Below are 22486 nucleotides of genomic sequence, written 5' to 3' on the forward strand. Positions count from 1 at the left end.
GCACTCACAAACTTCTACAGATGCACAATCGAGAGCATCCTGGTGGGCTGTATCACCGCCTGGTACGGCAACTGCTCCGCCCACAACCGTAAGGCTCTCCAGAGGGTAGTGAGGTCTGCACAACGTATCACCGGGGGCAAACTACTTGCCCTCCAGGACACCTACACCACCCGATGTTACAGGAAGGCCACAAAGATCATCAAGGACAACACCCACCCGAGCCACTACCCCGCTATCATCCAGAAGGCGAGGTCAGTACAGGTGCATCAAAGCAGGGACCGAGAGACTGAAAAACAGCTTCTATCTCAAGGCCATCAGACTGTTAAACAGCCACCACTAACATTGAGTTGCTGCTGCCAACATACTGACTCAACATCAGCCACTTTAATGTTGGAAAAATGGACGTAAAAAATTTATCACAACCCACTTTAAACAATGCCACTTAATATAATGTTTACATACCCTACATTACTCATCTCATATGTATATACTGTACTCTATACCATCTACTGCACCTTGCCATCTTTATGTAATACATGTATCACTAGCCACTTTAAACCCTACATTATTCATCTCATATGTATACGTATGTACTGTACTCTATCATCTACTGCATCCTTATGTAATACATGTATCACTAGCCACTTTAACTATGCCACTTTGTTTACATACTCATCTCATATGTATATACTGTACTCGATACCATCTACTGTATCTTGCCTATGCTGCTCTGTACCATCACTCATTCATATCTGATGTACATATTCTTTATCCCCTTACACTGTGTATAAGAAATTAGTTTTGGAATTGTTAGTTAGATTACTTGTTGGTTATTACTGCATTGTCGGAACTGGAAGCACAAGCATTTCGCTACACTCGCATTAACATCTGCTAACCATGTGTATGTGACAAATAAAATTTGATTTGATTTGGTATTTTCCTCTGTTGAGATAATTTCCCTATTCATTTCTAGACAGATGTAAAATGTTCCTGTTTTGATTAATTTGAAATAGAGTGGGTTAGCCCTGCTCTATTTCAAATTAGCATACCCCCTGAGTCTCTTACCTGTTTCACACCTGGTAGTTTGGTGGATGGGACTACCAGCTATCTGTAACCTAGAGGGCAACCAGTGGGTCCGTCTCCTTTATACCATGTTTCTTGTAGGATGACAATGCCTGTGTTTCCAATATTATTTGATTAAGTCTGGGTTTATGCTCTTTAGCCCAAAGGCAGATGACCTCAGATCTTGTATATTCCAGAATCAGATAGTAAAAGCTTTGTGTTCCATAGTGTCTAATGTTGTTTTTGTGTGGTTTAGACGGGACCATCACAGTAGGTGTGAGCAGAGCATATTGAGCATCCAATACATACCTCTTAGGTCACAGGATGGGGCTTGGGCGGATGTAATAGTGGGGGTTGGGCCTGTTGCTCTCCTCACGGCTTGGGCAATATGTCTTGCTGTCATGTTGAGGTCCTCTCTCTCTCTCTCTCTCTCTCTCTCTCTCTCTCTCTCTCTCTCTCTCTCTCTCTCTCTCTCTCTCTCCACTACTTTTCACTAAATTAACCTTTGCTATCTTCTCTAGTACTCTCAAGATGGGCTATCATACCCAGAGACCATACTCATGAAAGAAGTGGACACCAGTTAATGTCCTCAGAGTTCACCTATTAGAATCAAAATGTTGATGTACTCATGATACAGTATTTAATATTCCTTGCCATGTAATTTAGAAACAATATGAGGTAGGAACTAGTTCAGAATACATTTTTTTAAACTAACATTTACATTCCTGTTTCCCCATTTCTAATTATAAGCCAGCAATATAGGTATGTGCTGTATGTTTAGTGTCCAGTCATTGGCTGACTTCGATGCTGTATGTAGGCCTTCTTTTTTGTGCGTCTTAACTGACGTGAAGCCTTGTTCTTCAAGTTCATGTAATAAAAAGAGAACATCTGATGGCATGCAGATTTTTTTTACAATTTCAATTGGCAGTGTCTGAGACACACAACAATGAAGAATTGGCACTTCCCTGAGAAGAGGGGGAAAGAAGCAAGCTGAGAGGGAAAAACCCACAGTGCTTTGCCTTTGTTCCATAGTCACAACTGCAGTGTCTGTGGAGACTGACAGTCGAAAGGCCCACTGCATTCTGTCTGCAGTAGAGTTAAAAGACAAAAAGAAAACACTGTTTCTCAGACGTGATAGCAGCAGACTCACCAACACTGATGGGAAGCTTCATTCAATCGCAGCTCATTGAAGTTTCATGCCAGTCTTTGGAGCATCAAAGGAAGAAGTGGGCACAAGATGGAAGAATGTGCTGGGAGAGGTTGGGACCAGGGGCTAGAGTGAGGTTGAAAAATGTTTGATACCTTTGCTTTGTATGTTGAGGCATTGACGGCTACTGAGCGAGCCAAAATTAAACATTTGAGAAGTGGATGTTTTAGAATAGACCAAAAAAAGTATCAGAGGATACATTGGGAAGGGTGAAGCACGAAGGTTGATGATTTATAGAAATATGCCCTCTGTCTTAGAACTGAGTGGCTGACATCAACACTATTGAATTTTCTATAATTGAAAAATACTTTCTAATAACTATTACAAATGTCTATGCCAGGTCTTAACCACTGTCATACTGCTTGTGGTTTCAAGAAGAAGAAGCAGAGCAAGACATCAAAGAACCTACTTAGTACATCATTTTTGAAATGACAGAAGGATAAGCATCCTCACACTTGAACAAAGAGGGGTTCTCTCTGCTACCGTGAGAGTAGAGATGTAGCGATAGTCCACAGAGGCCAATATTCCTAAATAAGATTGCTGATGATTGTCAGCCTGCCACAGATACGGCCACCTCACTGTGACTAATTACACTACCAATGCTTTGCTTTTGGGAGGCTGTTGACGTTTGACCTTTTTTGACGTTTGCACATTATCCTGGATGCTTTAAACATAGTGTATAAGAGGATTGACACATTAGACCCTCTGCGGTTAAAACTGGGTTGTAATTAAATATCAGCGGAGACCTTGAACCCAAAAACAACAACAACAAACAGCACTGGCTGTGGCCTCTGGAATAATTCATTACAAGTGAAACAAAAAAAGCATTTTAAACTGCTCTCACCAATCTGTCATATGATTTCTGTTTGCAAACAAATTTTTTTTTAATGTATCCTTTGGAGGTATTTTGGTGAGTAATTTATGTATCTGGTGAGGAGATAAATATTATCTTTGATAAATGACCCTCCAGTCTGCTATTCCCATAGCCCCAGTGGGTTGGTTGTCCATGTTAAACATACTGATGTGTGTGCTGCTGATGATGCAACAGAAGGAAGTTGAGTGTAACCCAGAAGCAGCCCACTTGTGTCGCACAGTGTCTACAAACAGATCGGGGTACCTGCTACAACTGATCTTGTTGTTAGTGTAGTTGGTGTAGTTTTCCATGGTGTCTTCAAATAAGCCAGGAAAAACACATGCAGTTGTTGGTTTCATATCTCCTCCTTGGGAGATACATGTTTCTCACATACACCATTGTATCTTTTGTAATACATGTAATCAATAATAATGTTTTCTTGGATGCTTTGCCAAACATTGATCCCAAAAATATTCCCAGGAGTATGTATTTCAATGGACTGCCCCCTCAAGTAGTTTTCTAGATTTTCCAGCACGCAGCATTGTTCTCTCTCCGTTTAATCCATTTGAAATGAATCTCTGTAAAACCCCAAAAGATATTTCCTCTATTTCTTCAAGAGGCCCTCTCTTGACAATGTGTTACTCTGAATGGTTTTTAGTCTCCTCTCCTCTCCTCTCCTCTCCGATTAGAGATGTCTTCAATCGTGTGTAAATATTTCACATCGTGTAATTAATCCCATTTTATTAAATAATCATAGAAAAACATCACAAATCTGATAGAAATGGTGAGGTGGTGTGTGTGTGTGTGTGTGTGTGTGTGTGTGTGTGTGTGTGTGTGTGTGTGTGTGTGTGTGTGTGTGTGTGTGTGTGTGTGTGTGTGTGTGTACAAAGTAATTGGCTGACCTGCGAAGTTGAGCATGCGGATGTGTTTGAGCAGTAGAGTGCCATTGATGGGATCCATCCTGGAGCAAAGGCCCACCTTCCCCGGACAGAGTTCCCTGTGCATGTTGTGCAGCGCATGGGCCATGGAATAGACTGCATCGATAACAAACTGCACCTTCCCCTCTTGCTCATAGTTGGAGTCCTTCCCTATCCGCTCCTGATCTGTAGAGCAGAGCGACAACCAAGTTAGGTATCTGAGAAATGCAATCCGTTATACCACTGGTCACCAACCCTCGTATCACCTTAAGCTTAATAGAAAGGTGATCCCAAGCATTGAGCAATGTTACATGTGATAGTATAGGAAATAATACAGAAATACAATAACAGGTAGGCCTACATGTCTTGAATATTATGACAAATAACATGTTATGTTAAAAGTGAGTTCCTATTGTATTGATACCAACAGGAGGTGATTATTACACTTAGGTGGTGACCACATGAGTAGCTTCCATACAGTGATGGTTCTTTGACTTGCACATTAAGGAGGAAAATAACTTATTTTTGCTGGTACTCAATTTCTCCATTGTTAGCTTTGTCAAGCTCACACTACCATGAATGCTGCGAAGCAATCATTAGACCCAGATTGGATCTTCTAAATGTGTATTTGAAATGCTCGTCAATCTGGTACCACATGATTACTGATTGGTATTCCATCTGCTGTGGTGGCTTATCAAAAAATATGAGTCCACTTTAAAGGGCAACGTGGGTCCTTTGTTGGGGGAAAAAAGGCCTTACACTTATCTACTTAAACACTGTCATTGGTTTTGTGAGCTGTATGACCTATGGTTACTCCGGTGTGATGATGGCTGATGAGAAGGTACAGAAAGAGGCAGCAAGAGACCAACCTGGTCTCAAAATTCCATGCCACTCCATTTAGTATGACATGTTACTTTATGTTAAGTTACATTACATTGGCCTACCAATGTGATAGCGGTCGTACAATAAGAAAAATGGAAGGACGTATAGTTTCCTCGATCTTTATCGCATTTGAACCATTTAGTATGATATATTACGTGCAACTGCTTTAGTAGGATATGCTATGTTAGGTTAGGGATTAATGTTAGGAGTTAGGTTAAAGCGTTATGAATAGGGGAAGGGTCAGCTAAGCAACCCTAGTAGTTGTAGCCAAGAGTTAGCTAAGTAGTTGCAAAGTAGATCAAAAGTAGTATGTAGTGGCAAATTTGCTAATTAGCTAACATGCCTAAGTTGTCCGTGATGAGATTCGAACACACAACCTTTGGGTCACTAGACATTTGCATTACATTTTGCCTTAAGTATCCTACTGTCCATACCAAATTTAACATATGATACTAATTTGAAAGTCCCCGATTTACATTTACTATGTTACTTCTAGTCAATGTAATGTAACCTAATATAAAGTAACATATCATACTAAATGGAGTGGCATGGATTTGAGTCAAGCATAATATGTTTTGCTCTGAGAAAAGGCTGAAGAGACATACAGGCAGACAAAGACAGGAGGTAATGTTTGGAAAATACTTTATACCAATGGATGTGTCCCAAATGGCACCTGATTACCTATAAAGTTTACTAGATAGGAATTAGGGTGCTATTTGGGACAACCTGTGCCTATTTAATTACCACCAACTGGATTCTATGTACTGAGACTGTATGCTTTCACTATGCCAGGGTCCACAGTTATACTGCTAGTACTTTGTCAATCTGAAATGCTAGGAACTTAGTGTAAAGTAAGTCAGCAAAGTTGAGTACGCGGCTAAGCCAGTTCTGTTTGAAGCACTTAAGAACAGTAGGACCTTGTAATGGAAGGCGTGGCAAAGGGCCAGGAGTCATAGAGAAAATACATTACCCTTCCGTTAGGCTAGCGTCTAGGCCTTGATGCACTGACTGACTGGCCCCTCCCTCCTGATACTTTTCAAAATTAGCTGGAAGGTAAATGTTTAGCTAGACCACTGCAGAGGAGCCAATAAATTCCAATATGTGGAGTGTAAGGTCTTCTCCTCAGAGGAATCACTATTTTTCTTCTCTCTAGGAATACATGGATTATTGTTGTTCTTCACTTCCTGTTTGAAAAATGTCCAGTGACATATACAGTATAATATTTATGTGATGCATAAAAATGTCATATACAGTATATTACATAGAATTACATCTCATAAGTGATGTATAGGTAATATGTTACATAAGCGACAATTAATCAGATGTAATTATATGTAGGTTGCCTAGGAAGCTTCTGTTTTTCTACAATACCATGTTGTGTTGGGTTGTTTGGGGGAGAATTGTTTTTGCTACAGAACAAGATTGACGGTCTTGTGTGTAAGCATAAATCTTATAGGGAAACTAGTCTCAGTATAGGGGGGCCTGTTTGGACAATAATGTAGTTTTGAGTTTTGATGCATTATGATCAAACCTCATGTACATGGAAATATATTGTATTTTCACCCATTGCAAACCTAATAGCTATGGATTTAAAGCATTCCAGCAGGAGAATACTGTAACACATTTTCTTTATTAATTTCACATATAATCAAATCTAATTGTTTTGGCTACGCCCACAGTTTACAGCATGTTTACAGCAGGTGCAGCAAAATGCTTGTGTGCTAACTACCTTAACTATTGTAGTACAATAATCAATAATAAAGACTCAGATAGAAATAAGAAGTAATAGAAGAGGTAGTATGCCTAGTAATAGAATAGGTACTATGCATAGTAATATAATAGGTGCTGTGCCTAGTAAAGAAATAGGTACAATGCCTAGTAATATAATAGGTACTATGCCTAGTAATAGAATAGGTACTATGCAGAGTAATAGAATAGGTACTATGCCTAGTAATAGAATAGGTAGTATGCCTAGTAATAGAATAGGTACTATGCCTAGTAATAGAATAGGTACTATGTCTAGTAATAGAATAGGTACTATGCAGAGTAATAGAATAGGTACAATGCCTAGTAATATAATAGGTACTATGTCTAGTAATAGAATAGGTACTATGCAGAGTAATAGAATAGGTACTATGCCTAGTAATATAATAGGTACTATGCCTAGTAATAGAATAGGTACTATGCAGAGTAATAGAATAGGTACTATGCCTAGTAATATAATAGGTACTATGCCTAGTAATAGAATAGGTACTATGCAGAGTAATAGAATAGGTACTATGCCTAGTAATATAATAGGTACTATGCCTAGTAATAGAATAGGTACTATGCAGAGTAATAGAATAGGTACTATGCCTAGTAATATAATAGGTACTATGCCTAGTAATAGAATAGGTACTATGCCTAGTAATATAATAGGTACTATGCCTAGTAATAGAATAGGTACTATGCAGAGTAATAGAATAGGTACTATGCCTAGTAATATAATAGGTACTATGCATAGTAATAGCCTGATATGTACACTGTATGATATACAGTATAGATAAGGAATGTGCTATGTCAAGTATGTCAGCATTGAAACATATTTTTTGCTGTAGTTTCAGCTCTCTCTGGTAATTTGTTTCATGGAAAGAATTGATTCTTGATTTTCTCTGTAGAAACCGTGTTGCATCACTCTACTTCATTCCTCTTGCAACGCTGTCCTGATATTGGTGCCAGACAATTTTCTGATCTTAGCAGAACCACTTCAACTTAAAAGCTTGCTAGCCCCAAATCGATAGCTCTCTTTCAGTCATCTTTCATCTGCCATATATCAGTTTGCCACAGCAAAAAACTAAAGCTTATGCATCTATGAAATCAATAAAGAACCAGGTTACGGCTGTGATAATTGTGGTAAACTGTGGTAATTGAGCGCCACATGCACCAAAATTGGACAGACACATGGAAAGCTTAGGACTATAAGGTTGTATCTGCAAAATCTGTTGCGGCTGGGGCATTGTGTCAAGAAGCAGTGCGGCTTGGTTGAGTTGTGTTTCGCAGGACGTATGGCTCTCAACCTTCACCTCTCCCGAGTCCGTACAGGAGTTGCAGAAATGAGACACGATTGTAACTACCAATTGGAGAACAGGAAATTGGGTAGAAAAAAGGGTAAAAGTAAATAAATAGATGATTCTGAGATAATTGGCTTTGAAGTTCTGAACCCTCATTGGTTTGAATGGTTTTAGCCATTTCTATCGTGTATTATTTTGACCTTAACATGAAATGTTGTATAATACCGGTAGAGAACATTGAACAGAACAATGCTATGTCAATAACTACGTTTTGACAAATATTCAGGTAGAACCTTTTAGCCCCAAGTTCTCTAAATATTGGGCTGTGGGTCAGCCCAGGAGCGAGAGAGGGAGTGATATAGTATATCTCTCTCAGGCTGAGGTATGGTGGCCCACACACACACACACTCACTTGGTATTGCCTCTCTTTCCTAGCAAAGCCTCTCATCTCATTGCAGAGTCGTAGCACGCCCACGCACTCCCAAGGCTGGCTCGCTGCCCTCAGAGAAATCCTTTCAGACTAGGAGCAGCAGCACAGCAAGGTCGTGTCCCTCTACCAGGGTGCCACAGAAAGGAGTTAGTGATTCTGGGTCGGCTCTGACCCTGTTAACCTCTGCATGCTCGGGTTTGGCACCAGGCCACATCTCCCTTCATTGTCGATAAAAACATGAACTTCATCCAAAGTCAATCTTCATCCATTTTTTCACATGAGAACATCTCCCCCTATGTGTGCCTTGGGAAATGTAGGATGTTTAAGTTGATGAACATTCCCAATTCGTCTGTCCTGACTCTGCCATCTCAAAATCATCTGTCCTGAAGTTGCCAACTCAAAACCTGCAAGCTGGAACACATGGATAAAAAAACAGGATGTTGTAAACATTTTACAAACTGTTCATTAGAAACACGTGAGACCATTTTGGATCTCATATGATGTAAGTTTGGTGAATTAAAACCATAACTTATTGTGGTAATATCACATGGTTATGGTAAAGGACTCAGCCATTGTGTCTGTGTTGTTATGCTGCTTGCTGTGTGTTGCTATGCTGCATGCTGTTCTCCCCTGTATTAATTAGACAGAGGCATCAAACCCCAGGAAAGGGAGCTGGGGCCCATTCTACCTTCCTGCTCCTCTCCACATTAATCAATATCAGCTGTGTATTTCACTCATTCACAGATAAAAGACTAGTCTACCAGTCACTCACACGCTCGCTCTCTCTTTGATCACTGTGAGCACACAGAGCCCTCCCAGGACATTGATTATTCTTCACTCATACCCCATGTGGTCTGCTTAGCACCTTGAAGACAGGTGCAAAGCCTTCGCCAGCACCACCAGAGGCACCTGGAGAATTCCCGAAACGTTGCACGTTGAGAGGGGATTGCAAAGCCAAAGAAGTTTAGGACTTTCTGCTACGTCAACAAACTTCCACACAGCCTTAGAAAAACAACACCCCATCATATTTCTGGCAAACAGAGCTGTGCAGGCAAGGTATTTAACTCAGACTGTCACTCACATAAATCCTTCACAGCCTTTTCACATGACAAAGCTCTTCATCAGATCTTCATCTTATCTGGATTTTTCTCCGCACATTTAGCTATTTTAGCATTTTGTTCACCCCAAGCAATGAGCAAAATGATCATTAATTTGGTTCTCTCAGGCACCTGAACTAGTCGGATGTGTCTATTTTTCCATATGTATTGATTAGTCCTGTACAATACTCATAGAAAGTGGATATTTTCTTTATATAACTAGGCAAGTCAGTTAAGAACAAATTCTTATTTACAATGACAGCATACCAGGGAACAGTGGGTTAACTGCCTTGTTCAGGGGCAGAACAATAGATTTTTAACTTGTCAGCTCAGGGATTCTATCCAGCAACTTTTCAGTTACTGGCCCAATGCTCAAAACACTATTCTACCTGCCACCCCGATTAGGCATGAACGTGCCTCACAATGGGAAAATATGGGAAAATATAAACAACAAACAAATTTACGTATTTACTGTTAATTAGCTAGTGCAAATCTCTTTGCTAGCAAACGGGACAATGTCTCCAAAACTGCTGGATGTCTATAGCAATGTTTACTTTTTGACATTCTTGATGTCTCCACTTTCCAAGCACATTGTAACTTTTTAGATGAAAAAGACAGGGCAGGCTTCCAACAGTCTTGTCATGACATCCTTATGAGACCAAGGCTTCAGCCACAGGGAGCAATGCAGATGTCAAGAAGTGTCAAAGAATAACATTCTGGCACACATGATTTAGCCACTCACAATAACATGCCTGTTGAGTTTGTATCACTATTCCAGAGCAGCTTATGCCAGAATTTATGCGGTAAATGTGTAAATGGAATGCAGACTGTTGCATTGACCAGTCTGGTGCACAGTCAACAAATCTGATCAAACAAAGTGGATATTTGTCAAATCCATCATGATTTATGTACTGTAACAGGCCCACAATGTTATTTTTTTTGCTGCATAACATTTAGAAGTTGTCCCTTTTCAGGTTTAGAGGAAGTTAAAGTATATACAAACTCCTGTTTGTATACATAAATTGTTGGTGGTAGTCAAAGTATTTTTTAACTGTAGGGCAGTTGATTGGTGTTGATGACAATAACATATGTTGGGGTTGACAACCATACAAATTTTATATGCTGATTTTGACCTCATCATAGTGTGAAATACACATATAAACAATCGCCTAAATGCAGGCTAATTTTGTTGGGGGCAATGAGGAGAATATGGATCTTTCCCCATTGGCCCTTTCCCTCACACGTTTCCATGGCAATTCCATTGTTTTGGTCAGTCCGATTGACCTCTTTACTCCATCTACGCCTCAAGACCAATCTATCTCAGTGTGTAACGCCCATGCATGGATGAGTTGATGAGTCAATGAGCTGATGAGTCAAGGTTGATGTCCCAGTTCCCCAACCCTTCCTCCTCCAGGTCCTTCTAGTGAATGAAGTCATCAAGCAAGCTTAGTTCAACATTAAAAGACAATGTGACTGAGACTGACACAAAGCCTGTCCTTCAGTTTGCAATTTATATCTCTCCAATCCCTACTCAGATCGTTCAGCTTATTGCTGACTTGTCATAGTGGAAATTACAAACTTTAGAAGCCTTTTTAAATGTTGAATGGACTACTATTTGCATGTATTGCTGCAGAGGAAAAGTATCTGTGACAATAGTGATCAAATTAAGATAAAGATCTGTGGCTATATCCTTGGCTTTCTGAAAGGGGATTTTCTTCTCCCAGATCTTTTCTTCACACGGAGCCAGTTCATCCATGAAAAAGCAAAGCAGTAGATAGTGGCACTGAGAGGATGTGACTGGCATTAGTCTTCTGTTTAGACTGATGATACTGATCTGTTGAAATCTTATTTTGCCATATTTTTCCCAATAGATACCTAAGACATGTCTGCTTACTGACCTCACACCGTTGCTGATTTTTGAATTACTGGCCTGGGTGAGGAGAGATGGCCTCTAATCCACTTGTAGTTAGTTTCCAGTCGGATGCCTTGCTACACTCCCAGAAACAGCAGTGCTAGCCTAACGACTTAAAACCCAAACAGTACCTAATAGAAAACAAAAGGGAAGGAAATGCTTCTGTTCGTGCAGCCTTTGACAGTTTTGTAGTATATTGCGAGAATTTGATTGCTGTTCCATGTAGCAGTGTGATTAAACAAACACACATTTACAATGTATTCCGTTTGTTGGCTTCTACTGAAAGCCAATTAGAACATGACTATGAATTATGCTCACTTCATGAATTTTAAGGATGTACATTTGCTACATGTGAATTGAATGTATGTGAATGCATATTATATGATACAGTATGTTGTGTTCCTTCATACACTGTATTTATGCCAGTAACTGCAGTTTATAATTGAATGACTATCCAAACCCAAGACAAAAAAAAATCATGATTTGAGGGGATTTCCACAAATGTAATCCATAGAATCGTCCTTTGGAGGAAGGATTGCTTTCATATATTTGACATGTGTATCTAAAAGCATACTTGAGTAATAATTCATCAGTTGGCATATTTATGACATTTTGGCCTTACCCAGGCCTCTTAATTACTCATTATATATGAACATATGACAACAGAAATCACAATAGGAATAATTTGATTTTAAACCCGTAGGGAATAATGAGACTATATTAGCATTTTGCTGTTAATTGCATTTCAGACCATTATCATACCACTAGCCTTATGTCACATACAGCTGGATTCTTAGAACACCTAGAGAGAAGGTATTGAGCTCCATGTCAAGATTGAACTCCTGGGGTGAATTTGTGATGATCAAACGATCTCCAGGACACTAAGACAGAACACACCAGGACACATCTGGATAGCATATGGCATTAATCCTGGAAGTAGAGATGTTTAACCACACAGACCTGCTACTACCCTGTTCTGTTGCCATCTCCAGGTGGGAGGACAGGCAAATGGTCTACTCAGCCAAAACACAAGGCCCAAATAATACCTCATCATCATAATTTTTTATCTAGCTCATGTTGTACCTATAGCTTTCGATGGTGTACAAAATGTCATCATGTATCATAAGCCAAGGGCCACATCATTCTATGATAAGGACAGAGGGGTTTTCCTGGTTCAGTCACATGGTCAGGAAAACAGCTGTTTCTACCTGTGAAACTTAACCATTTTCTAATGATAGTTGAGATCAGTGGAGATGAAATGTGGGCCTGTAACCGAAAGTTTGAATCCCTGAATGGTTTGAATCCCTGAGCTGACAAGGTAAAAATCTGTCATTCTGCCCCTGAACAAGGCAGTTAACTCACTGTTCCCCTGTAAACCATAATTGTAAATAAGAATTTGTTCTCAACTGACTTGCCTAGTTAAATAAAGGTAGATTTAAAAAAATAAATTGTTAGAAAAGGAAAGGAGAATTGTCTTACTTGTACATTTCTTCAGCCCGGACCCTTTCTTCAAAGCGTGTCGGCTCAACTTGCAGGCGAAGTTGTTCTCCCAGAACTCAGCAAACCAGATATTCCTCCTGTTGTTCTCCAGTGTGCGGCTGATGAAGTAACGATCAAACCCTGGAAGAGATCGATCACATCATTGTCATCATCAGTGCACTCACTCTGGCAACAGTGTCCTTGCCAATACAGTTATTGACATGTGGTGGAATGTAATGGAGCATTGGGGTAACACTTTTAACTAAGTTTTTGACAGAGTGGGTATTTCTTTAACAATGACTGTATTGATAATGGCTGATTGTGTTATAGACCAGAGTTGTGGCTTGGCTGGCAGACTGAGTAGATCATGACAGAGGTCTGGACAAGGGGACTGATGCTAGCACAGGACAGTAAATGCTTTATATTTTACAACAGTTTATCGGGCTTGGAAGTGTCCTGTGTTAAAATGAACAAGATCTGGTGAGACTTGTTAACAGAGATATCTCTATGGCGGTATTTACACAAGAAACCCAATATTGACATTTTTCCCAATTATTAGCAAAAGATCTGATTGGTCAAAAAACAAAATTAGTGAAGAAAAGATCAGAATTGGGATGCCTATGTACGCTGCCAGCTGCTGAAACAATAACGCACTACTGATCCATGTCAACGTCTCGTCTGTAAAATAAACATAATGCTAAATCCATTATTCTGTAATCTACAACAATTTAATTTATCTCAGTCCCTTTATCCTTGTACATTTAGGGAAAGCTACACAAGATCTACCAATCAATCAATCAAATAAATCAAAGCCAATTGAAAAGTTCATAGCAGCAACCGAAAAGCTTTCTTTGTTCACCTTACATCCCCCCAACAATGAATTAATTAATCAAGCAAGCAATCATTCAGTCAATCAACCAAATCAATCTGCCAATCTAAAAGTTTTCCCCAGCAACCTTAAAGATGTCTCTGTTCCCCCTCACCTCTGATGGACTGGCGTTTGGGCAGGATGGTGACTGCTCCCTCTGCCATCTCCTCCTGGTGTAACACTGGAGAGATCTTTGAGCCCCAGCTGTCTGAGCCCACCCAGATGAAATGGCCAGTCTGGTTGGCCTTCTTGGCTGCTTGGAGTAGCCGCCTGGTACAAGTGGATAAACACATTTAGCTACCAGTAATACATGTGATATTATGGTAACACTTTCTATGAACCAACTGTTAGGGCTGTACTGCGTTAAGAACTACACAAACAACAATGACTTATATAGTACACTGCATTCATGATTCAACTTGAATTCACTCATTCTTACATCTGTCTTATCCATAGTGAAGGTGAAAAAATGAAAACTAATTTGGATCCCATTATATTAGTCTGGCTGGTCAGATTAATACAGAATGTGATGTGTATCTATGGTCTGGTGTGTTGTGTGCCCAGAGAAATCATCATAATTTTTTTACCAGAAAATGTTAACAATAGAACTATAGCAAATACTTTCTCCAGGTTTTTTGTTTTTCACCTGAGTTTTCTAAAGCAGGTTTATGGCAACATTAGTCATCCAAAGCTTATTGCACAGTGGCTGGTAACATTGACTGACGTAAGGACAACGAAAGGCTAAACGATGAAGATAATGTCCAAGTTTATCCTGTTGTCACTAAGATAATGTGTGGAAGCATATTAACATGAGTTACCGACGGAGAATCTAAAAGGGGGAATTATGACAGCGCTCGACCAAGGCATAATGCATCATTTAAATGTCAAGCTTTTTATTTCTGCCGATTGACTCTTCTACCTTTGATTGATAATATTTCATGCTGCGTATTTCTTATAATGAACATTTGTATGATTTTAGTATATTTCATATTCAACTTGTCAATGCTACGATGATAATACCCTTACCTGATATCATCCTCATTGGCGAAAATAATGACCACCCTTGCATTTGGGTTTTCTCTTAGTCTGCGAATGACCTTATCAAACTCTCCCTGTTTCGGCTCCCGGGGAATCTTGACCGACTGAGAGATGCACACACCTCCTACAAAAGAGAGAAAGAAAACACAAAGCAGTTGAGTGGCAGGTTAAGTGCTGGATTGGAAGGTTTTCACTTTTCACAGAAGCTCAACTTGAGCTATCAGTACACTCTTAGAAAAGAAGATGCTATCTAGAACCTAAAAGGGTTCTTCGGCTGTCCCCATAGAAGAACCCTTTGAAGAACCCTTTTGGGTTTTATTTAGGACCATTTCCACAGAGGGTTCTACCTGGAACCAAATATGTTTATCCTATGGGGAGAGCCAAAAAGTATTTTTTTTCTAAGAGTGTAGATCACCAGTAAGTGTAGAACTCTCAACAACATTGTTCTCTCTAGGTTTGTGACTGTATGAATCCTTCGGCTTCACTAAATCCACCTGCTGTGAAAACATTTGCATCTGACGCTCAGTTACTGCCCAGTGGGGGGCAGAGAGGAAATCTGACACATAGGACTTCACTTGATCCATGTTCATTTTGAAGATACCCTTACCAAGGACATATTTAATCAACACACTTAAACCACGGGGAGGAGAACAGCTTCAAATGAAATATGGAAATTAGAGAACACTATACCAAAGCAGAAATACACACAAGGTGATGATGAAAGCAATGACAGACGTCACATATTAAAACAATATTTGCAAGTGGTAAATATTATGGTAATTAGATAGCGGTAGGACAATAGGGTTAGAATCGGTGGCGTGTATTCATGGATGCCAAGGGAAGCCATGCTTCTCCAAATATTTGACCAATAAAAGATGTTCCGTCAATTCGCAAGTGGCTGAATCTCACCGGAAAAATCATACGAGCGTCCCTCTGTCTCAGTATGTGTAGCCCATGTACCTGGTGCTGTCTGGAACAAAAGAGTATGAGATGTTTCCACCGCAACATTTCATTGATTGATGTAAGCAATCATTTGGCCTCCCTTGATAAAACAATTCTAAAATAATTAGCCAATCAGCATTAAGCTGCGCTCAAGTGTGGGATTGTCCTGGCTCAGCAAAACACCCCCCAAGGGAGGCCAGTATGGATTCTCCTAAGCAAAACTTCACCATTGTCAGAAAAATGTGTCTAGATATCGACCCTTTCCGAATCCATGGCTGGAGATGGGTATTAGAACTTGCGGTTTTGACTTAATTCTCTGTACAGGCCAAGGATTCTGACGTCGATTCTGATCTAACCATAAATTCATATGTTGCGCCACTGGCCTGAGGTGATAGAGGTTCAATATGTAGCCTGGATGTAGCCTAGTAGGCTCACGCTAGATAGCTAACTTAGCTGGTTCATTGTTGCCCATGCGAGGTGTCAGGCTAGCAAGTATTTTAGCTAGGTAGCCTAAGAAAACTAAAACTAAAAGCGTACAGAGCTATAGACCGTTTTGACAACATGAAAGAGAATGGGACGGCATTGGTGTTCAACTATTATACAAGTGTGTGCGCATGCACGCATACACACAGAGACAGACAGAAATCAGTACCATGGACAACCACAAGATATTTAGCATCATTGATGGGACTAAATTGTTTTTTTGTACTGTGTATTAAACCAAGCATATATAGCCTTGTTGATTTGATTATGTTTAAATGTATACGTTGAAATGGTGCTGGAATAGCGGAGGCAGTGCTCCTGTTGTCTTTTTGCTGACTTGGGGTAACTCTCTGTGGTTCTAAATCAGTAGTTGTTAATAAACTGTCGAAAACATTAACTGACCATGCTGTAGGTGATATAACTGTTTGTGACATGCAATATTTGCTTTGTGAACCTCACCGGACAGATGTTGTTCTCCGGTTTTGTGATTAAACAAACATATGCATAGTTGAATTTATTCCACCACCATGAGACTGTTGTCTGTTTGTTGTCATAGCCTTATTGTATATCATGGTGGCATAAGAACAAATGGGTTATAGAACAAACAATGCAATTATCACAAAGTAGGTTGTGGCTTGGTTTACTGGCTTGGCTTCCCCAGTGATTTTACTCACGCACCGCTACTAGCTACCAAACGCCCTAACAAAAGAAGCTATTTGGACATAAATGATGGACATTATTGAACAAAACAAATATTTATTGTGGAACTGTGATTCCTGGGAGTGCATTCTGATGAAGATCATCAAAGGTAAGTGAATATTTATAATGCTCTTTATGACTAATGTTGACTACCCAATATAGAGGATATCTTTTTGGCTGCTTTGTTGTCTGAACGCTGTACTCAGATTATTGCACGGTTTGCTGTTTCCGTAAAGTGTTTTTGAAATCTGACAAAGCGGTTGCATTAAGGAGAAGTATATCTCTAATTCCATGTATAACACTTGTATTTTCATCAACATTTATAATGAGTATTTCTGTAAATAGATGTGGCTCTCTGCACAATCACCGCATGTTTTAGAACTACTGAACATAACGCGCCAACATACAATTAGATTTTTTTATATAAATATGCACTTTATCGAACAAAACATACATGTATTGTGTAACATGAAGTCCTATGAGTGTCATCTGATGAAGATCATCAAAGGTTAGTGATTCATTTTATCTCTATTTGTGCTTTTTGTGACTCTCTTTTGCTGGAAAATGGCTGTGTTTTTCTGTGAGTTGGTGGTGACCTAACATAATCGATTGTGGTGCTTTCGCTGGATTAACGAGAATTTTATCTTTAAAATGGTGTACAATACTTATATGCTTGAGGAATTGTAATTATGAGATTTTTGTTGTTTTGAATTTGGCGCCCTGCACTTTCACTGGCTGTTGGCGAGGTGGGACGCTACCGTCCCACATATCCCAGAGAGGTTAGGATAACGCCAGGTGCAGATGAGACAGGATGAACCAAAAGTTGCTTATGGTGCTCTTTGATCTGCCTGAGAGGGGTGGATCTAAGCATTCTTAGTGTCCTATACAAGATGTCTGTTGTTCATTGTTAGGGAAGCTCTCTGCAACACAATTTAGAGTGTGATGTTGACAGTTTCATTATTTCAATAATTAATTGATATTAAATAAAGATGATTGTTTGAAGAAATGACCAAGTCTCTCTCAGTACTGAATTTCCACAACATTAGTCAGTATGTGTTACACCTGTGCTGGATCCAGTTGTTGTTAATAGTCAACTTTCAGTGGATGAGTGTCTTTCAGAACCCCTCCTATAATCCCACATGTTTTGTTTGATTGTTGTTCCCCCTTCTGTTTGAGCGACATTATTTGGATTTCTTGCTGGGGAACGTAACAGTTACGCTAACTGACTGACATTATTATGAAACGTAAAAGATCTCCTAAACCTGTGTTAATCTCAGACCTTATTTCTGGTGTTTATCCCAAAACCGTATAAACCGTAAACAGAAGTAACTCATTTACGTTATTTAGGACTAAAAAATGGTGAGCTCTATTAATCACAGGGGAATTTCCTCACCAAGAAAATGGGAATTAGAATTGAATTGAAAATAGAATATCATGCATGTCAAAATAGTTTGTGCACCGAGCAACCTACTGTTCAGATATTCCATTACACAGAATCATTCTCATTCCCACTGAAATGCACTGCTGTGAGCAACTGCTTGTGTTTTCATTCCATTTTCAGGACTCCAGAATAGCTTTGTGTATAATGTCACCCCTTTTTCCAGCACATAATGATCTACAGTTCTAATTGCATACAGTGAAACTACTGTTTCTTATTCTCAAAATGTTTGTTGTCAGCAGCTGAAGTAAACAGTGAAAAGAAATGGGCTTAAATGAGGGCCTTCAGAAAGAATTCACATGTTTGTGTAACAGCCTGAATTTAAAATGGATGAACTTTTTCATTTTGTGGCCTACACACAATACCCCATAATGTCCCCATAAGGAGGAATTATGTTTTTACAAATTAATTAAAAATGTAAAACTGAAATGTCTTGAATCAATAACTATTCAACCCATTGGTTATGTCAAGCCTAAATATGTTCAGGAGTACAAATGTGTTTAACAAGTCACATAAATACGTTTCATGGACATGTGTGCAATAATAGTGTTTAACATGATTTTGGAATGACTACCTCATCTCTGTACCCCACACAGTACATACAATTATCTGTAAGGTTCCTCAGTTGAGCAGTGAATTTCAAACACTGATTCAACCACAAAGACCAGAGAGTTATTCCAATACCTCACAAGGAAGGGCACCTATTAGTAGATGGGTAAACATGAAAAATGTGACATTTTAATATCCTTTGAGCATGGTGAAGTTATTAATTACACTCTGGATGGTGTATCAATACACCCAGTTACTACAAGGATATTAACTAAGCTGCCTGCCATCCAGGACCTCTACATCAGGCGGTGTCAGAGGAAGCCCCTAAACATTGTCAAAGACCCCAGCCACCCCAGTCATAGACTGTCATCGACTGAGTGCCAAGTCTAGGACAAACAGGCTTCTCAACAGTTTTAATCCCCAAGCCATAAGACTCCTGAACAGGTAACCAAATGGCTTCCCGGACTATTTGCATCGTGTTCCCCCCCAACCCTTCTTTTACACTGCTGCTCTCTGTTTATCATATATGCCTAGTAACTTTAACTATACATTCATGTACATACTACCTAAATTGGCCCGACCAACCAGCGCTCCCGCACATTGGATTACCGGGCTATCTGCATTGTGTCCTGACACCCGCCACCCACCACCCGCCAACCCCTCTTTAACGCTACTGCTACTCTCTGTTCATCATATACAGTGCCTTGCGAAAGTATTCGAATCAACAACAAGTGGGACACAATCAAGAAGTGGAACGACATTTATTGTATATTTCAAACTTTTTTAACAAATCAAAAATTGAAAAATTGGGCGTGCAAAAATTATTCTTCACAAAAAAATACAATTTTATATCTTTATGTTTGAAGCCTGAAATGTGGCAAAAGGTCGCAAAGTTCAAGGGGGCCGAATACTTTCGCAAGGCACTGTATGCATAGTCACTTTAACCATATCTATATGTACATACTACCTCAATCAGCCTGACTAACCGGTGTCTGTATGTAGCCTCGCTACTGTATATAGCCTCTCTACTGTATATAGCCTCGCTACTGTTTTTTCACTCTCTTTTTACTGTTGTTTTTATTTCTTTACTTTCCTATTGTTCTACTAACACCTTTTTTGCACTATTGGTTAGAGCCTGTAAGTAAGCATTTCACTGTAAGGTCTACACCTGTTGTATTCGGCGCACGTGAAAAATAAACTTTGATTTGATTTGAACTCCGTTGCTAGAGAGGAAGGCAACCAATCAGGGATTTCACTTTGAGGCAAATCGGTACTTTAATAAAACAGTTAGAGTTGAATGATTATAGCGGGCAAGAACTCTATAAATAAAGGGGCTGGAAGACAGGACCCCAACATCTAATAATGGTGATGGGTATAAAAGAAAAGTTTAAGGTCCGAGCAATGGGGCCGTGCCATCAACAGAATAGTGATTATAGCGGGCAAGAAATCTACGAAGAAAGGGGCTGGAACACAGGACCCCACACCTAATAATGGAGATGAAATATAAAAATAAAAGAGTTTTAATGTCCAAGCAATGGTTTAATAATTGTCATAGGAAACTGAGCATGGATCAACAACACCGTAGTTACTCCATAACACTAACCTAAATGACAGAGTGAAGAGAAGGAAGCCTGTAAAGAATAACCATATTCCAAAACATGTTTGCGATAAGGCACAAAAGTAAATCTGCTAAAAAATTGGAAAAGAAATCAGCTTTATGTCCTGAATACAAAGCATTATGTTTGGGGCTGCATCATGTTATGGGTATGCTTGTCATTAGCAAGTACTACGTCGTTTTTTTGATGATAAAAACAAACAGAATCGAGCTACGCACAAAATCCTAGAGGAAAACCTGCTTCAGTTTGCTTTCCAACAGCCACTGTGTCACGTTCTGACCATCATTCGTGTGTGTTTTTCTTGTTTTAGTGTTGGTCAGGACGTGAGCTGGGTGGGCATTCTATATTGTGTGTCTGGTTTGTCTATATCTATGTTTGGCCTGATATGGTTCTCAATCAGAGGCAGGTGTTAGTCATTGTCTCTGATTGGGAACCATATTTAGGTAGCCTGTTTTGTGTTGGGTTTTGTGGGTGATTGTTCCTGTCTCTGTGTTTGTTGCACCAGATAGGGCTGTTTCATTTTTTTCACATTTCTTGTTTTGCAGATTGTTCATTGTTCATCTATATTAAAGATGTTTACAAGTAACCACGCTGCGTTTTGGTCCGCCTCTCTTTCCCCAGAAGAAAACCGTTACAGAATCACCCACCAACCAAGGACCAAGCGGCGTGGTAAACAGAGGCAGCAGCAACAGCAGCAGCAGGAGAAGCGACAGGTGCAGCAGGAACAACAGCAGCAGCAGCAAAAGCAGAAGCAGGAGAAGCAACAGAGGCAGCAGCAAAAGCAGCAGCAGGAGAAGCAGCAGCAGCAGCAACAGCAGTGGGAGAGGCTGCACTATTTGGAAGAATGGACTTGGGAGGAGATCCTTGACGGGAAAGGACCCTGGGCAGAGCCAGGGGAATATTGCCGCCCCAAAGCCGAGCTGGAGGCAGCGAAAGCAGAGAGGCGGCATTATGAGGAGCTAGCACGGCAGAGCGGCTGGAAGCCCGAGAGGCACCTCCAAAAATGTCTTGGGGGGGTGCACAGGGAGAGTGTGGCAGAGTCAGGAGCCAGACCTGAGCCAACTCCCCCTGTTTACCGTAAGGAGCCATGGATGTTAGCGGAGCTATCGCCAAAGCTGAGGGCTGAGTCTGAGAGGGTCGAGGAGTTATTGGACAGAATGGAGGAGAGTGAACGGATGGGAGATGAGAAGACACTCGAGGAGGTGTTAATAGAATTGGGGGAGTGTGAAGAGAGAGGTGTGTGTCCCCAGCCCGGTACCACCAGTGCCGGCACACCGCACCAGGCTGTCTCTCCGTCCCATCAACACAGGTGCTCCCGCCTGTCCTACCAGAGTTTCCGCTCCTCAGTCCAGAGGCGCCAGAGCCCCTCAGTCCAGAGGCGCCAGAGCTTCTCTGTCCAGCCTGCCAGAGTCTCCCGCCTGTCCGGCGCTGCCAGAGCTCCCGCCCCTCAGTCCAGAGGCGCCAGAGCCCCTCAGTCCAGAGGCAACAGCGCTCCTCAGTCCAGAGGCGCCAGAGCCTCTCAGTCCAGCGTGGCCGGAGCCTTCCTCCTCTCCAGCGCAGCCGGAGTCTCCCGCCTGTCCGGCGCCGCCAGAGCTCACGCCCCTCATTCCAGAGGCGCCAGAGCCCTTCGGTCCAGTGGTATCAGAGCTCCTCGGTCCAGAGGCGCCAGAGCCCCTCGGTCCAGAGGCGCCAGAGCTTCTCTGTCCAGCGCTACCATAGTTCCCGCCCCTCATTCCAGAGGCGCCGGAGCCCCTCATTCCAGAGGCGCCAGAGCCCCTCATTCCAGAGGCGCCAGAGCTCCTCATTCCAGAGGCGCCAGAGCTCCTCGGTCCAGCACTGCCAGAGCCTTCCTCTCCAGCGCCGCCTGAGCTACCAGTCTGCCCAGCGCCGCCAGTGCCGCCAGTCTGCCCAGCGCCGCCAGTGCCGCCAGTCTGCAAGGAGCCGCCAGTGCCGCCAGTCAGCCA

At 40.9% G+C, this 22486-nt stretch overlaps 1 protein-coding gene across 1 annotated transcript in view; it reads right to left on the reverse strand.

The window, feature by feature from the left end:
* The window catches only part of LOC135540338 (metabotropic glutamate receptor 4-like), a 124177-nt gene that overhangs the window by 66732 nt on the left and 34959 nt on the right, over positions 1–22486 (reverse strand). The window contains exons 2-5 of the mRNA XM_064966928.1: positions 14784–14919; positions 13873–14027; positions 12890–13030; positions 4025–4225 (exon numbers count right to left, since the gene is read on the reverse strand). Of these exons, the coding sequence (XP_064823000.1) occupies positions 4025–4225; positions 12890–13030; positions 13873–14027; positions 14784–14919 (633 nt within the window). The remainder of the gene's footprint in view (positions 1–4024; positions 4226–12889; positions 13031–13872; positions 14028–14783; positions 14920–22486) is intronic.

This window comes from Oncorhynchus masou, chromosome 5 (genome assembly GCF_036934945.1).
Source record: "Oncorhynchus masou masou isolate Uvic2021 chromosome 5, UVic_Omas_1.1, whole genome shotgun sequence".
Taxonomy (NCBI): Eukaryota; Metazoa; Chordata; class Actinopteri; order Salmoniformes; family Salmonidae; genus Oncorhynchus; species Oncorhynchus masou.